Raw genomic sequence first — 16,406 nt, forward strand, 5'->3', positions numbered from 1 at the left:
AAATGAGTAATCAATTACTCTTGACATTTACATCGATTACTTTCAGTACTTCGGAGCCATCGTGTCAGCATATCCCGTGTACCTGTCGTCATATCGGCCACCTGAACGTGCATCGTCCTGAAAACCCATCTCCACTGCGCTGCACCCAAGGCCGGGACTCATGAGGGATTGCCAACTGTGTGTCCATGTGGTCATATATAGATTCATGTAGATCTTATTTAGAGCTGAGGCTTCAGAGGAATGCCGGTGTAGAACTGTGAACCACGAAGCACCACAGGAATCTCGGGCACGCCCTTCCGCATCACGTGCGCCTTTCGTGCGTCGATTCAAATGAACGTTTTTACACTTTTAAACTTTTACAAGTAAACTTTGAAGTGTCACCAATTTTCTGGGATACCAATATGACATCGCCCATTTATTATTATTATTATTATTACAGGTAATTTGACACGAAGTTTACTTTCCATTAGATAGAGCTATGGATTAACCGTTAAACTATCTTAATAACGTTCACATTTTACATTCGCACGACGACAGTCTTTTTTTTTTATTCAAATATTGAAATACAACTGATAATTACGATGAGAGGTCACGAAATAATCTTTCACACAACACACACATACACACACACACACCTGTCACCAGTGGCTCAGTCGACGAGGGAACCGATTGTGCTCCGCCCACAAAATTAATTATTAATATTCATGAAAAAAGACGGAAGGGATATTTAAATATCACGTGACCGGTTACGATTCCCGGTCGGTATTTCACGTCGGTTTGTGATAATCGTGACGTCATGATATTAAAAACGAGTAATTTTGGTGAATAGATTTAATAGGTGATGTTACTATTTTAAAAAAATGTCAAACTGGCGTTTGTAATTTGTTCAGGATGCCAGCGATAGCTCGCCGGCTCTTCACAAGCAACACCGTGGGATCTTTAAGGTCCACCGACTAATGCTACAGACGGGAAAATTGGTTTAACGTCCATCCGAGGTGACGGGGGAGGAAGTGACCTTACCTGTGAAACACCGGCACGATCGTTTATAGCTGGGCCGACATCTGAACCCGGTGACGCAGTCTGGAGATGAGTCCGCCGACCTCAACGGCAGTTGTACATTTGGACCGTCATGCCTGTGCCGTCGGACCCTGGTTAAAATAAACAGGATCTGCCTCGTGCAAGCTTTTGGTAGAATGTCCGTCCCTGTGTATGTTGTCCGTCCCACAACCTTTCGACAAAATTAACATCAAGCAAGGCTGGAACCCCAACTAGCAAGCAATGAGTTATGATTTGGGAGAGTGTGAAGGGCAGGATCTTTAACAAGTAAAAAAAGACATGTAATGGCATGGTCCCTGTTGTTTTGGTAATTATAATGCTGCATGGAGTTAAATGGCCACCAGTCTACCAGTCGGCCATCCTTGGGCGGATCACAAAATAAAGCGACGTGCAAGTGAATGCAATCGTGTAGTGTACTTGCGCCGAGTTTGAACAAAATCGGACCAAGCGTGTCGGAGAAATGGTTGGGGGACGCATTAAAAAAAAAAAATGGCCGCCAGTCGGCCATCTTGGATCTGATCTCGAAACAAAATGGCGTGCAGATGGAAGCCGCCATTGTTTATGCGTGTCAGTGGACCATGTTAAGGTGCGTGTAAGAGCTAATGCACAGAACACATAACAAGGCAGGAGAGGGAAACACAACATAGTGGGGAACAAAGACAACAGGATATCTGTGGAAGGGAGAGGGATGGGGTTGGGTACACGGGGTAATCAAGATGGTACTGCAGGGACTTTCAGGAAGGAAAACAGGGAATTGGAAGGTGGATTTAGGGTGGATTCATGGGGGTAGAAAAGATCAAGATTTTTGGATGGGGGAAGCTACGAGATGGTGGGGAACAGCTGTTTTGAAGACCTGGAGGGCGCAGTGGCATTTAAGAGAGTGTGGGAGTTTTGTTCCAAAAGTGGGGAAAAAGAGGAATGAAAGAGTGAAGGTGAGCAGTGATTCTTGATTTTGGCAGTTTCACCAGGAGGGGGTTGCTGGCGGACCTTGAATGCCCTGAGAAAAAAAAATATATATATATATATATATATATATATATATATATATATTAATATTTATGGAGCACAGATCACAGACGGAGTGGGGGGCAGGGGGGACAAGGCCGGGGAGGAGACAGCAGAAGACAGAAAGATCACCGACCTGCCTCTGGTGAGAAAGCGAGAGACCCAAAGACAGCTTCATCACGGGAGATACCAATGATCCAAGAGTGAGAGTGTGAGATTTGTCAGGATTGAAAGACGTGTTCTAAGTCTGTGACAAGCTTGTGATTTTATCCAGATCTGCAGAGAGTGAAAAGGCTGCTGCTTGCCGATCTGAGGGATGACAGATGGTGCGGCACAGGGTGGAGTCACCAGCAAAGAGATAAAGAGAAATTTCCAGAGAATCTGAGAGATCATTGATGAAAACCAGAAAAAGCACAGGGCCAAGCACACTGCCTTGAGGAATTCGAGCCTGGATGGGAAGAGAGATGAGAACATTCCATTAAGAGCCATGCGTTCACTGCGACAGGGGAGGAAGTCCACGATGCATGAGTGGAGATTGCCTTGGACACCATAAGAGAGTTTGGTGAGCAGGGCGGGGTATCAGACCATATTGAAAGCTCGCGGTATGTCTCGGGAGATGGCTCTGATCTCATGTTTGGCATTTAGGATCTCCATCTATTGTTGGGAGTGCAGAAGCAGCTTGTCCAGGGTTGAGTGACCTGGTCCAAATTCAAATTGATGATCGGAAATCAAGCCAGGAAGGATTTAATGTCTGAAGCGATGATGGATTCCATAACCTTGCTGATGGTTGGGAGCAGGGTGATTGGTCTGTAGTTGCAGAGATCCGTTTTTACACCTTTCTTACACAGAGCAGTAACATTTGCCCATTTCCAAACAGATGGCAGATGACCTTGAGAAAATGAGAGTGAATTAGAACAGAGAGAGGGTGAGCAAGAGCAGTAGAGCAGGAGGGTGAGCAAGAGCAACAGAGCAGGAGGGTGAGCAAGAGCAACAGAGAAGGTTTTTAGGACATGTAGGCTGATGCCGTCTGGACCGTTTGCAGAATCAGAGTCGAGGTTTGACAGCAACCTCTCCACCTTGTCAGCAGAAAAGGACACATAGCCCAGAAACAGTTTGATGCGACTGGGTAAGGTGGGTAGAGGAAGCGATGAGTTTGGGACACAAGATTTAGAAGCAGAGTTTACGCATTCATCCTTATTCAGTGCCACTTCAGCTGTGCAGCCATTTGAGGTTATGGAGGGAATAGAGGAGGAACAAACACCAGAAACAGATTTCACCTGATGCCAACAGGATTGGGAGGAGGGAGACAGGTTTGAGAGTTCAGAATTGAGATTAGAAAGATGTTGTTTTCTACCTCTCCTGAGGGTAGATACACACTTGTTCTAAGATTTTCAGAAGGAACTGAGATTGCTTTCAGTAGGATTTGCCTTCCATGAGGCGAAGGCAAGTTGTTTCAGGACAGCTGCCTCACCACAGACTTCAGTGAACCATGGGTGGAAGGAAGGGTAGCACAACTGAAGATGAGAGAGGATAAATCTGTGCATGAGAGAGAGAAAATTTCTTTGAAAGAATTTCCAGGATGAATTGATGTTGGTGAGAGTAGAAATGGGAGACCAATCTAGAAGTTTGATAGCTGCTTGAAGTCCCTGCCAGCCGGCCTGAGTGAAATGCCAGACTCGTCGGCGCTGAGGTGGTTCTCTAATAACAGCCAGAGAGATGACTGCTTTATCAAGCATATGGTCATATTAACCAATTGGAGCAAAAGAGAAACAACAGATATTTCTGGGAAATTGGTCAAAATCAAATCCAGAAGAGATGGAGTACCATTGGCTGACATCTGGGTCAGGAAGTTGACAGATTGTGTCAGTCCCAATGAGTTGCAGAAGTCCTTTGCTGAAGTGCCATGGTAGGTGAGAGAGTTACTCAGCCAACTGGCATGATGGCAATTTATGTCAGCACAATTGAGGGAGTGGATGGTACAACACACACATATAAACAAGAGGTGGGAGGGGAAGCCGTAGCTAGAAGTATTCCTGGAGGTGTGGAGAAGTGAGGGCAGTGCATGGAGCGTGAGGAATAGTCTTTGATGAAGAGAGCAACTCCTCCACCAACACGATGCTGCTTCTGCTTTCCCAACAATGGATGGAGCTCATAAATGCCAAACATGGGATCAGACCAATCTCACCAGATATATTGTGAGCTTTCGATACTGTCTGGCATCCCACACTGCTCACAAAACTCTCTTCTTATGGTATCAAAGGCAATCTCCACTCATGGCTCGCAGACTTCTTCTCCTGTCGCAGTCAATGCTTGGCTCTTAATGGAATGCTCGCATCCCCTCTTCCCATCCAGGCTGGAGTTCCTCAAGGCAGTGTTCTTGGCACTGTGTTTTTCTGGTTTTCATCAATAATCTCTCAGATTCTCTGGAAAATCCTCATTATCTCTTTGCTGAAGGCTCCACCCTCTGCCGTCCCATCTCTAATCCCTCTGATCAGCAGGCAGCAGCCTCTTCACTCTCTGCAGACCTGAATAAAATCACAAGCTGGTCAAAAAAATTGGAACATGTCTTGCAATCCTGACAAATATCACTACGTCTCTCTGAGAGGACCATCTGGAAAAAACCCCATCTACTTTCTCAACAATCCTTTGGAAGAAGTCCTTTCCTTCAAGCTTCTGGGTCTCACTATCTGCCATGATCTTTCCTGGGAAAGCCACATTTCTAAGCTGACCTTCAAAGCCAGTCACCGACTGAGCATCTCCCATCGTGCAAAGTCCTTCCTTGGCACACCTGAGCTCCTCACCATAAACAAAGCTTTCATCGCAGCCTGATTGAGTACTGCTCTCCGCCTGGGGCTGGTGCTCCTGCCTCTCACCTTTCTCGGCTTCACGCTGTGGAAACCAAGGCATTTAGGATCATTGGTATCTCCCGCAATGAGGCCGAGTCTTTGGGGGTCTCACTCTTTCACCAGAGGCAGGTCGGTGGTCTTTGTCTTCTACCGTCTCCTCTCTGGCCTCACCCCACCCCCTGCTCTGTCTGAGATCTTCCCCCTGCCCCCATATTTCCGCAGGGTGCTAAACGTCTGCGAGCAACCCCCTTCTGGTAAAACTAGCAAAATCAAGAATCGCTACTCACCTTCACTTTTTCATTCCTCTTCTCTTTTTTCCCACTTTTGGAATAAACTCCCACACTCTCTTCATTCCCACTCCTCTCTCCAGGTCTTCAATACAGCTGTTCACCACCACCTCTTATCTTCCCCCATCCAAAACCATGATCTAATCTACCCCTGATAATCTACCCCAAACCCACCTCCTTCAAATTCCCTGCTTTCCTTCCTGAAAGTCCCTGTCGTGTCCATCTTGTTTACCCTGTGTACCCCACCCTCTTCCTTCCACAGATTTCCCAATGTCACTGTTCCCCACTTTTTCCTTTCCTCCCCACCCCTCTTATCTCCTGCTCCCCTTGTTGTACCTTCTGTGCGTTAGCTCTCATACAAGCCTCAATATTGTATACATTTTTTTTTAAAAGTGAGGGGGAAGAATTGAGAGAGAAAGGTGAGGGGAAGCTTCGAGAGGGAAGAGAGAGAAGTTTCCTTTGAAGAGAAAGGAGGCGGTTGATTAGCAAAGGAGGGTGGAGAGGGAAGCTTTGAGGGAGAGGGGTGATTATGAGAGCAGGAATGGCCATGGAGGAGGAGGGAGAAGGGAGGGTGGGGAGAGGAAAAGGATGAAACTGGGTAGAGGTATTGTGGAGATGGGAGTAGGTGAGGGGAGGAACAAAAATTGAGGAGGTGGGAAGAGGGAGAGGCAGCTTTGGGAAGGAGTGGGGGGGGGTGGGAGATTTGAGTGGGAGGGGTGAGGGGGATACTTGAAGGGGAGGGGCAAGGGGGGACATTTGAGGAAAAAGGATGAGGGGGGAGAATTGAGGGGAAAGGTGTGGGGGGAGCTTTTGAGAAGGGTGAAGGGAAAGTTTGAGGGAGGGGAGGGAAGGGAGTGAAGTTTGCATTGAAGAGGCAGGAGGTGGCTAAATTGAGAGGCAGGGTTGAGAGGGAAGCTTTGAGAGGAGGGGAGATTATGAGAGCAGGCACGGTCATGGAGGAGGGGGGAGAATGGAGGAGTGAGGAGAGGGGAAGTATGAGACTGGGTGGTAGTATGGTAAAGATGGGAGTGGGCGGGGGGAGAAACAAGATTTGAGGAGTTGGGAAGAGGTGGAGATGTGATGAGAGGAAAGAGAGAGCATGTTTGAGATATTGAGAAGTTTGCTGAATGAGAGTGTGAGACATTTGTTCGGTTGAAACAGAGCCCACAGATGTTTGAAAACAATACAGTTTGGGATACCAGAGGAGGAACTGTAAGTAAGGCAGAGGTCAGTGGAGAGATGCTAGGATGGGGGGGGTGATATGGGAGGGGTGAGGAGGGAGTGTAACAGGGAAGGAGTTAGGAGGAGGTAGATTTAAGGGGGTGGGATGAATTTGCACTGAATTTGAAAAAAAGAACGATTAATAATGGAAGACGAACAGGTATTGCAAAATGAGAGTTTTAAAATTTGTTGGTCAGAGATTCATTTAAATACATTGAAAGATGGATGGAGTGCAGAAGAATTGACAGAGTGGAGAAAGGAAGTGTTGAAACGGATGGAATTTTTCGACACAGGATGGAAAGAAAGGTCGAATTGAACACAAGATTTTGAAGAAGAACCAGGTGGGGTTCTTCTTGCAGGATCTTGAAGAACCTGATTGCAGGATCTCCCGAAGAGCTGACCTGAAGGTACGTGACGATGTGGCAGGATGATGTCCTTTATAGCGATATGATTAGGGCATGGCGAGCAGAGTGATGGTCTTCCATTTTCGAGAATATGGGTTTGATGGGAAGTTGAAGAGACCTTTTTTTTGTTAATTTTTATTTTTTTGAAGATTAGGGAAGAGAGGAGAAAAGTTTGAAGAAAAGGTCATGAAGGTGTATGGTGAATACCTTCATGATCAAAGTGGGATTTGCAAGGAAGAGGGCGAGAAGGAAGAAGAGTCAGTACAGGAAGTCAGGTGGTTACGTGGGGTACAAGGTGAGAAGGGAAAATGTTTTTTTGTTGTATTTTTAATATTTTAAGACATGGAACAGAGGGTATAATTGGGAGGAATAGAAGGAGAGTGGAGTGATAAGTGGAGAAAATATAAACTGATGGTAAAAAAGGAGAAAATACAAATAAACATGATCATGCACATAGAAGGGAAGACGGGTAGGCCTCAGGGAAACCTGATATGACAAGGCCACCAAAAACAAAACCGAACTAGGAACACAGTAAACATGGAGGCAACAAAATAAAGTCAAAACTCGGCAAACAATGAACAGAAACTTATCTTTGAGAAAGTTGGCAGAGACCCTTGGAGAGAACCAGCTGCCACTCAAAAACCGGAACCGGAACTTTGAACAAGATCGGTTGAATGCACGCCCGAGAAATGGTTGAGGACGCGTTCAACATTGGATTTTTTTACAACTAAAATGGCTGCCAGTCTACCAGTCAGCCATCTTCAATCAGATCGCAAAATAAAGTTAAGTGCAAATGTATGCCGTTGTTTACTGTGCTTATGCCAAGTTTAAACAAAATTAGACCAGGCATGTCGGATAAGTGGTTGTTGGAACAGTTAAGTAACAAAATGGCTACCAATCGGCCATCTTGGATGTCATCTGGAAAAAAAATGACGTGCATATGTAAGCCATCATTTTTTAAATCTGTATGCCAAGTTTAAACAACATCGGTAAGTGCATGTGTCCGAGAAATGGTTGAGGACGTGTTCAACGTCAGTGTTTTGTTTTTTTTACAACTAAATTGACCGCCAGTCGGCCATCTTAGATTTTATCTGAAAACAAAAATGGCGTGCATATGAAAGCCATCATTCATTTTCTGTGTTCCAAGTTTAAACAACATCGGTAAATGAATGCCCAAGAAATGGTTGAGGACATGTTCACTATCAGTGCTTTTTACAACTAAATTGGCTGTCAGTTGGCCATCTTAGATATGATCTTAAAACAAAAACAATGTGCATATGTAAGCCATCATTCATTATCTGTGTTCCATGTTTGAACAAGATCGGGAAATGCATGTGCGAGAAATGGTTGAGGACGTGTTCGACACCGGGTTATTTTTCATCCCCATTGGACTTAGTTTGAAACAGGGGCTTATGGATTTGGTCTCGCTTTTCATGTCCCTGTGTGCTTGCGTGCGTGTGTGTCCAACCATATCGCGGACATGTATGGATCGATTTTATTCGTACGTTGCACAAAGACAACACAAGATGGTATACATGTTCACGTCATTTATTTTCGACATCAGATCCAAGATGGCCGACTGGCGGCCATTTTAGTTGAAAAAAACCCCGGTGTCGAACACGTCCTCAACCATTTCTCGGACATGCATTTACCAATGTTTTTCAAACTTGGCAGACAGATAATGACTGGTGGAATGCATATTGCTTATGCATGTCATTTGTTTTTGAGATCAGATCTAAGATGGCCGACTGGAGGCCATTTTGTTACTTAAACATGTCCCCAACCATTTATCTGACATTATTGGTACGATTTTGTTCAACTTGGCAAAAGCACAGTACACAATTGCATACAGTTGCACCTAACTTTATTTTGCAATCTGATGAAAGATGGCTGACCGGTAACTGGTGGCCATTTTAGTTTTAATAAAACCAGATGTTGAACATGTCCTCAACCATTTCCAGACATGCATTTACTGATTTTGTTCAAAGTTAGCAAACATACAAGGAATGATAGCTTACATATGCCCATCACATTTTTTCGACATCAGATCCAATATGGCTGACTGGCGGCCATTTAAGTTCCAAAAAAAAACCCGGTTTAAAACACGCCCTCAACCATTTCTCAGATATGCATTTACCGATCCTGTTCAAACTTGGCAAACAGATAATAAATGATGGCTTACATAAGCACGTCATTTTCTTTTTTTTGAGATCAGATCCAAGATGACCGACTGGTGGCCATTTTGTTACTTAAATGTGTCCCCAACCATTTCTCAGACATGCATTTACCGATGTTGTTCAAACATGGCACAAGCACAGTTCATGATGGCATGCACATGCCTCTCGCTTTATTTTGCGATCTAATCAAAGATGGCCAACTGGTAGACTGGTGGCCATTTTAGTTGTACATAAATATTGGCCAGCCATTCAACTCCATTCAGCGTAATTACTGAAACAATGGGGGCTATGACATTTTATGTCTTTTTTTGCTTGTTACAACTAAAATGGCCACCAGTCAGCCATCTTGGACCTGATGTCGAAAAAAATGATGTGCATATGTAAATGTGCAAAATGATGTGCATCATGTGTTTTCTTTGTGCCAAGTTTAAATAAAATCGGTCCATATATGTCTGGGATGTGGTTGCGGATGCATGCATGCACAGACATGAAAATTGAGACTAAATCCATAAGCTCCCATTTCGGACTAGGTCCAATGGGGGCTAATAAAGGGCTCCCATTCTCCCAAAATTGGAAAATAGACAAAACAGAATGATGAAAAGATGAATCTCAAGCTAAATTCAGTAAAGTTTAATCAGTGTGAATCCATATTTCTGAATCTTCACAAAACTTTTACCACCTTGATAAGGAAGAGGAAAGCAAGGTATCATGGGAATGTGGAGGTGAAAGAGTGGGAAAAGGTTCATAACATACACAAGCATACAATACATCACAATGTCTGGATATGATAGAAATCCAGCCAAACAACCAATATTAATTTTATAGGTCATGAGTGACAAGACATCAAATACCATAATGCCAATAAGAAATAAATGTAGAGCAAGGTTCAGGCAAGATCCCAATCTACCCATGCACACTCAACCTCACCCCTTCTTCCCCCAGCATTTCTCCCCACCTCCTCAATCCATCTCCCCCTCCCCAAGTGAACCACCTCCTCGGTGCTATGTTCAGTACACTCAACATTTCATATTGCCTCCAATAATGTAAACCAGAGCCCTCTGGAAACTGCACATGTAACCTGGACCGAAGAGGTTGTGGGGTGGTTGGGGGGGGGTGAAGGGTATTCCCCGCATTTATTGGCATGAGCATTAGGTACCACCTTCTTATAAAGTGCAATTAAATTTGAACAAACGCTTGGAGTGCAAAGTTGATATATGTACAACAACAACAACAACAACAACAAAAAAATCAGGTCACAAAGGATCAAACAATGAGTAACCATTTAAAAATGACAATTAGGTGTCAAACAATGAGTAATGATTATAAAACTAAAATTTGATGCAAAGCAATGAGTAATTATTTCAAAACTACAATTACATATCAAGCAATGAGTCAAAAATTTAAAAACAATAAAATATCATGAAATGAGTCACAATTTTAAGACTACAATTAGATATCAAGCAATGAGTCACGATTTTAAAACGACAATTGCATATCAACCAATGAGTCATGATTTTAAAACGACAATTAGATATCCAGCATTGAGTCACAATTTTAAAACTACAATTACATATCAAGCAATGAGTCACAATTTTAAAACTACACTTACATATCAAGCAATGAGTCATGATTTTAAAACTGCAACTAGATATCAAGCAATGAGTCACAACTTTAAAACTACAATTACATATCAAGCAATGAGTTAATTTTAAAAACTACAATTACATATTAAGCATTGAGTCATGATTTTAAAAACTACAATTAGATATCAAGCAATGAGTCACAACTTTAAAACGACAATTGCGTATCAAGCAATGAGTCACAATTTAAAACTATAATTAGATATCAAGCAATGAGTCACAATTTTAAAACTACACTTACATATCAAGTAAAGAGTTACAATTTCAAAACTACAATTAGATATCAAGCAATGAGTCAACATTTTAAAACTACAATTACATATCAAGCAATGAGTCATGATTTTAAAACGACAATTACATATCAAGCAATTAGTCACAATTTTAAAACTACAATTACATATGAAGCATTGAGTCACGATTTTAAAAACTACAATTAGATATCAAGCAATTAGTTATGATTTTAAAAACTACAATTACATATCAAACAATGAGTAATGATTTTAAAACTAAAATTTGATATAATTCAATGAGCAATTACTTTAAAACGACAATTACATATCAGGCAATGAGTCAAAAATTTTAAACTACAATTAAATATCAAGCAATGAGTCACAATTTTAAAACGACAATTACATATCAAGCAATGAGTCATCATTTTAAAACTACAATTAGATATCCAGCATTGAGCTACAATTTTATAACTACAATGACATATCAAGCAATGAGTCACAATTTTAAAACTACACTTCCATATCAAGTAATGAGTTACAATTTTAAAACTACAATTACATATCAAGCAATGAGTCATGATTTTAAAACTGCAATTGGATATCAAGCAATGAGTCATGATTTTAAAACAGCAATTAGATATCAAGCAATGATTCATGATTTTAAAACTGCAATTAGATATCAAGCAATGATTCATGATTTTAAAACTACAATTACATATCAAGCAATGAGTCACAATTTTAAAACTACAATTACATATCAAGCAATGATTCATGATTTCAAAACTACAATTACATATCAAGGATTGAGTCAACATTTTAAAGCTACAATTACATATCAAGCAATGATTCATGATTTTAAAAACTATAATTACATATCAAGCAATGAGTCACAATTTTAAAACTACAATTAGATATCAAGCAATGAGTCACAATTTTAAAACTACAATTATATTTCAAGGAATGAGTATCCATTTTAACTGCAACTCGACATGCCGCTTTATAACTGCAGGCAGTCATGACTGGGTATGAAGACGCTCCGCTTTGATACAGGCCCGCTTTGATTCAACCCCGCTGGGATACAGCTCTGCTTTGATCAGATATGTAACAATGGTGGTTGGTTTGGGGGGGGGGTGGAGTTGGAGGTTGGTGAGGGGTAGATCATTGAAGGAGGGGTGGGGCGAGTTATTGGGGTCATGGTGAGAGACAGAGTATTTTATTTGTTATACCATGCCGAGGCTCATGGAAGAGCTAACACACAGAAACAGATAACAAGGCAGGAGACAAGAGGGGCAGGAGAGGGATGCACAAAACAGTGGGGAATAGAGACAATATGAGATCTGTGGAAGGGAGAGGGATGGGGCTGGGTACACAAGGTAAACAAGTTGGTACTACAGGGACTTTCCGGAAGGAAAACAGGGAATTTAAAGGAGGTGGGTTTGGCGTGGATTAACGGGGGTTGTAAAGATCAACATTTGGGATGGTGGAAGATATGAGATGGTGGTGAATATCTGTTTCGAAGAACTGGAGGGAGGAGTGGGATTGAAAAGAGTAGGGGAGTTTGTTCTAGAGATGGGTAAAAAGAAGACTGAAAGAGTGAAAATGAGCAGTGATTCTTGATTTTGGCAGTTACACCAGAAGTGGGGGTTTGGCGGACCTTGAATGCCCTGCGGAAACATAGGGGGGGGGCAGAGCACAGACAGAGCAGGTGAGGGGCAAGGCCGGAGAAGAGATGGAAGAAGACAAAGACCACTGACCTGCCAGTGGTGAGAGAGTGAGAGGCCCAAAGGCTCAGCTTCATCGTGGGAGATGCCAATGATCCGAAATGCCTTGGTTTCTACAGCGTGAAGCCGAGAAAGGTGAGAGGCAGGAGCACCACCCCAGAGGGGAGAGCAGTACTCCCTCAGGCTGCGGAATGAAAGCTTTGTATGTGGTTAGAAGCTCAGGTGTGCCAAGGAAGGATTTTGCACGATGTAGGATGTCCAGTCGGTGACTGGCTTTGGAGGCCAGCTTGGAGATGTGGCTGTCCCAGGAAATATCATGGCACATAGTGAGGCCCAAAAGCTTGAACAAAAGGACTTCAAGTGGATTGTTGAGAAAGTAGATGGGGTGGGGGGGTCTAGATGGTCCTTTTGGAGAGAAATAGTGAGAGTGCGAGATTCATCAGGATTGAAAGACATGTTTCAAGTGTTTGACCAGCTTGTGATTTTATCCAGGTCTGCAGAGAATGAAGAGGCTGCTGCCTGCCGATCAGAAGGATGAGAGATGGGACGGCAGATAGTGGAGTCATCAGCAAAGAGATAAGGAGGATTTTACCGAGAGTCGGAGAGATCATTGATGAAAATCAGAAAAAGCACAGGGCCGAGAACATTGCTTTGAGGAACTCCAGCCTGGGCAGGAAGAGGAATAGAGAGAGAGAGAGAGAGAGAGAGAGAGAGAGAGAGAGAGAGAGAGAGAGAGAGAGAGAGAGAGAGAGAGAGAGAGAGAGAGCCATGAAGAGCCATGAGTTTTTGGGGTCGAGGATGGGATGGAGTTCTTGGGGTCAGGGAGGAAAAGAGAATTATTGTGGTCGGGAGTGTGGGGAGATATTGAGGTAAAGCAGGGGTTGAAGAGTTCAATAACAAAGGAGGAGGGGAGGGTGGGGTGGTCAGAGAGTTGGGAGAGGGTGGGTTGGGTCCTACACCGCTCCCCACTTTGATACAACCCCACTTAGATCAGACACGTGACCCATGATGCCCCCTTTTTAAAACTGAATTCAGAATTGAATTTGAAAAATTCAATTACAAAAAAAGGATTCAAAATAATTTTTAAAAATATACTGCAGACCATGCGACCAATTACATTTAAATTATCAAACTATATTTCTAAAGACTCGTTGATCATGTGTGTGAAGTTTCACATCAATCAGATAAGCCATTCTGGAGAAGATATAATTGTTTGGTTTATTCTTCAAAATTTTTTTTTTATTCTGCCTGCCAGACAATGCGACCAATCATGTTGAAATTTTAAACATACATTCCAATTTTAAAATGACTAAGATATGAAACAATGAGTATCCATTTTAAAACTACAATTTGATATCAAGCAATGAGTAACAATTTAAAAACTACAATTGGATATCAAACAATGATTACAAGCCGTTTTAAAACTACAGCACTTCGAGAAGAAAACATTCCTCGTGTATGGATTGAATCGACTGTGCAATAAATATGTTTGATTGCCCGGAAGAATCGAGCATGTCGAGCCCTCGTTGTGCATTTGCTGATCAATACCAAGCTTCAGAAATCATCACCGTCTTTGGGGAACCAGAGGTCACCATCAGCACATGTGGGAGGTCACAATCAGCAGCATGGTGATCATTCTGCAGAAAATCCTCAGCTTGTATGGAATCAAATGCAAGTTTCTCATTGCACGTCTGTGTCATTGTCATTAGATGACATTATGGGACTGCGTGCTCAGTATTCCAAGTTATGGACACTCTTCTTCAGGTTAGTTGCACTGCTCAAAGCTCTCAGTATGTTTAGGTGAGAAGTGGTCATATGGATGGTTGTAATCATCACTGTCTGAACCATTGGAGGATAATGGTGTTAAATAGGGTCGACACGTTGGGAGTGGTCGTTTCATGGGTATGTTGATGGAAACGTAGTCCAGGACTAGCCGGAAGAGGTCCAAAGAATTATGTAGGTTGAAATTTGCAGAAACAGGGCCTTGTGGGTTTGCCCGACCAAGTTCCACGTAAAATATATCCTGCAAAACAAGGGAGAGAGATGAGGATGAGCCAGAGCCAACACCAACATCGAGTGGTTTACAAGTTGGTGCACATCACCAATTGTGGAATTTAAATAATTAATCCCATCTTGTGAAATGTGTAAACTATGCCACACGAACATATTTATGGCCATATAAGGTGATAAAGCTTTGTGGATCACATGACTATCACAAAGCATTGTTGTTCTGTATTAATCATGCTGAAACAAGTTTTTCCATAGTGGGATTAGTGGTCTTTGTCCACAAGTATACATCCTCATTTATTCTTGTATGCTTTCAAATATTGTGGGGGTATAAAATCTGTTGTAAAGCATTGTCATTGGCTAAAGTCATTTCTCACCATATGAGGAATTGTTTTTCAGAAAGCATCATGGGTAAAGGCAGTAACCCAGAATTGAGGCAAATGGAGGGTGAAAGTGCTTGCGGCATTAACATGCTTATCAGGTCCTTGATAAAGGAGGAAAGGCAGACCGCAGTGGACCACCCTCGGCTTGTGGGTTTCTTTTGTTCTGCTCATTAGAATGTTTGCTTGACAAACCACAAGTAGGTGGGGTAGAATCCCTGTGCAAACATCCTGTGACATTGGTAGATCCATATATGGTGTTGTTGTTCAAGAAACTTAGGACCATTGATTGATATATTGCTTGCCCTTCTCAATGTTATCTGGGTGTTAGTCCATGCTTACTTAGTCAAATGAAATGTGTACCCCTCCCTTTTGTTTTACTGCACTGATACTTCAGGCGAAAAACGTCCACGACTGCATTTTGTATACAAGCAGATGCTCTGTCTCCGAGAGGCAGAGATATTCTGTACCATGTTGCTTAATCTTTCTCCGAACGTATGTAATAAATGTTACAACCCAGTGTATCGGTGTTTGCTCGACCGGGTCGAGCTTTTCCACCACGCTATCATTCTACGGTCCAAGTTCACAAGATAAATAACTAACTCCACGAAGCATAATGGGGTGTTCCTATGCAGGTCAGGAATCAATCCTGCACAGGTTTCTAGCTCTATTGCAAAGGTGCTGCAGGTCATGCCAGGAGGATCCAATTTTGTCGGGATAACTGCACACAAAGCACTCCATGTTTGGTTGGGTCTTTAACTTCCATTGGTGAACGCAAAGCACAAGTGAAAGCCGGCTTAATGGGGTACTCGAAGGCAAACAACTAGGATGAGAGTTTATAGTTGGATTGAGCATCTCACCCAGACAAAAGAGAAAGTTGAATAAACCACCTCATTTTATTTTTTCCACAGGGTCTAGTGTGTGTGTGTGTGTGTGTGTGTGTGTGTGTGTGTGTGTGTGTGTGTGTGTGTGTGTGTGTGTGTGTGTGTGTGTGTGTGTGTGTCTCCCATCTCTCCTCTCTCTCTCCTCTCTCTCTCCTCTCTACACACACACACACACACACACACACACACACACACACACACACACACACACACACACACACACACACACACACACACACACGTGGCAAAATCGGGGTTTGGAACACAACGTGGCATCGGAGACCCAGCGGCTGGTTCGACAAGTGATGGAGGGAGGAGTGGATACAGACCCACTGCATGGAGAGAAATGGACCGGATCCATTGACATGAACCAGGAGGCACTCTTGCATAAGCGGGGTGGGGTCGGGGGTGGCATAAGGACAGGAGGGGTGGATAGTGATGGGCACGAAGAGGAGGGATAACAACAGAATAAAGGAGAGGAAGATGAAGTGCAGGGAGGGGCAAAAATAATGGGCAGGAATAGGATGAAGAATGGCAGAAGGGAAAGG

General features: G+C 42.9%; 2 protein-coding genes across 5 annotated transcripts in view; both read right to left on the minus strand.

Annotated features, from left to right (window-relative positions):
• The window catches only part of ABRACL (ABRA C-terminal like), a 6,671-nt gene extending 5,541 nt beyond the window's left edge, over positions 1-1,130 (minus strand). Inside the window, exon 1 of one of the 4 annotated variants that reach the window (XM_085857197.1) lies at positions 1,021-1,130. Coding sequence is in view for 1 of the 4 variants with exons in the window: in XM_085857195.1 (XP_085713321.1) it covers positions 83-207 (125 nt within the window). In the remaining 3 variants the exon portion in view is untranslated. Of the gene's footprint in view, positions 1-82; positions 464-635; positions 754-1,020 lie in introns of those variants that run through there. The other 3 variants (XM_085857198.1, XM_085857196.1, XM_085857195.1) reach the window with 3 other exon arrangements.
• An 8,468-nt stretch (positions 1,131-9,598) lies between these two features.
• LOC147011281 (uncharacterized) overlaps positions 9,599-16,406 on the minus strand; it is a 62,327-nt gene continuing 55,519 nt past the window's right edge. Inside the window, exon 6 of the mRNA XM_085855960.1 lies at positions 9,599-14,610. Coding sequence (XP_085712086.1) covers positions 14,353-14,610 — 258 coding nt within the window. The 3' untranslated portion in view covers positions 9,599-14,352. The remainder of the gene's footprint in view (positions 14,611-16,406) is intronic.

Source organism: Eptatretus burgeri, chromosome 15 (genome assembly GCF_056783735.1).
Source record: "Eptatretus burgeri isolate ZD-2024b chromosome 15, Ebu_testis_v1, whole genome shotgun sequence".
In the NCBI taxonomy this organism is placed as follows: Eukaryota; Metazoa; Chordata; class Myxini; order Myxiniformes; family Myxinidae; genus Eptatretus; species Eptatretus burgeri.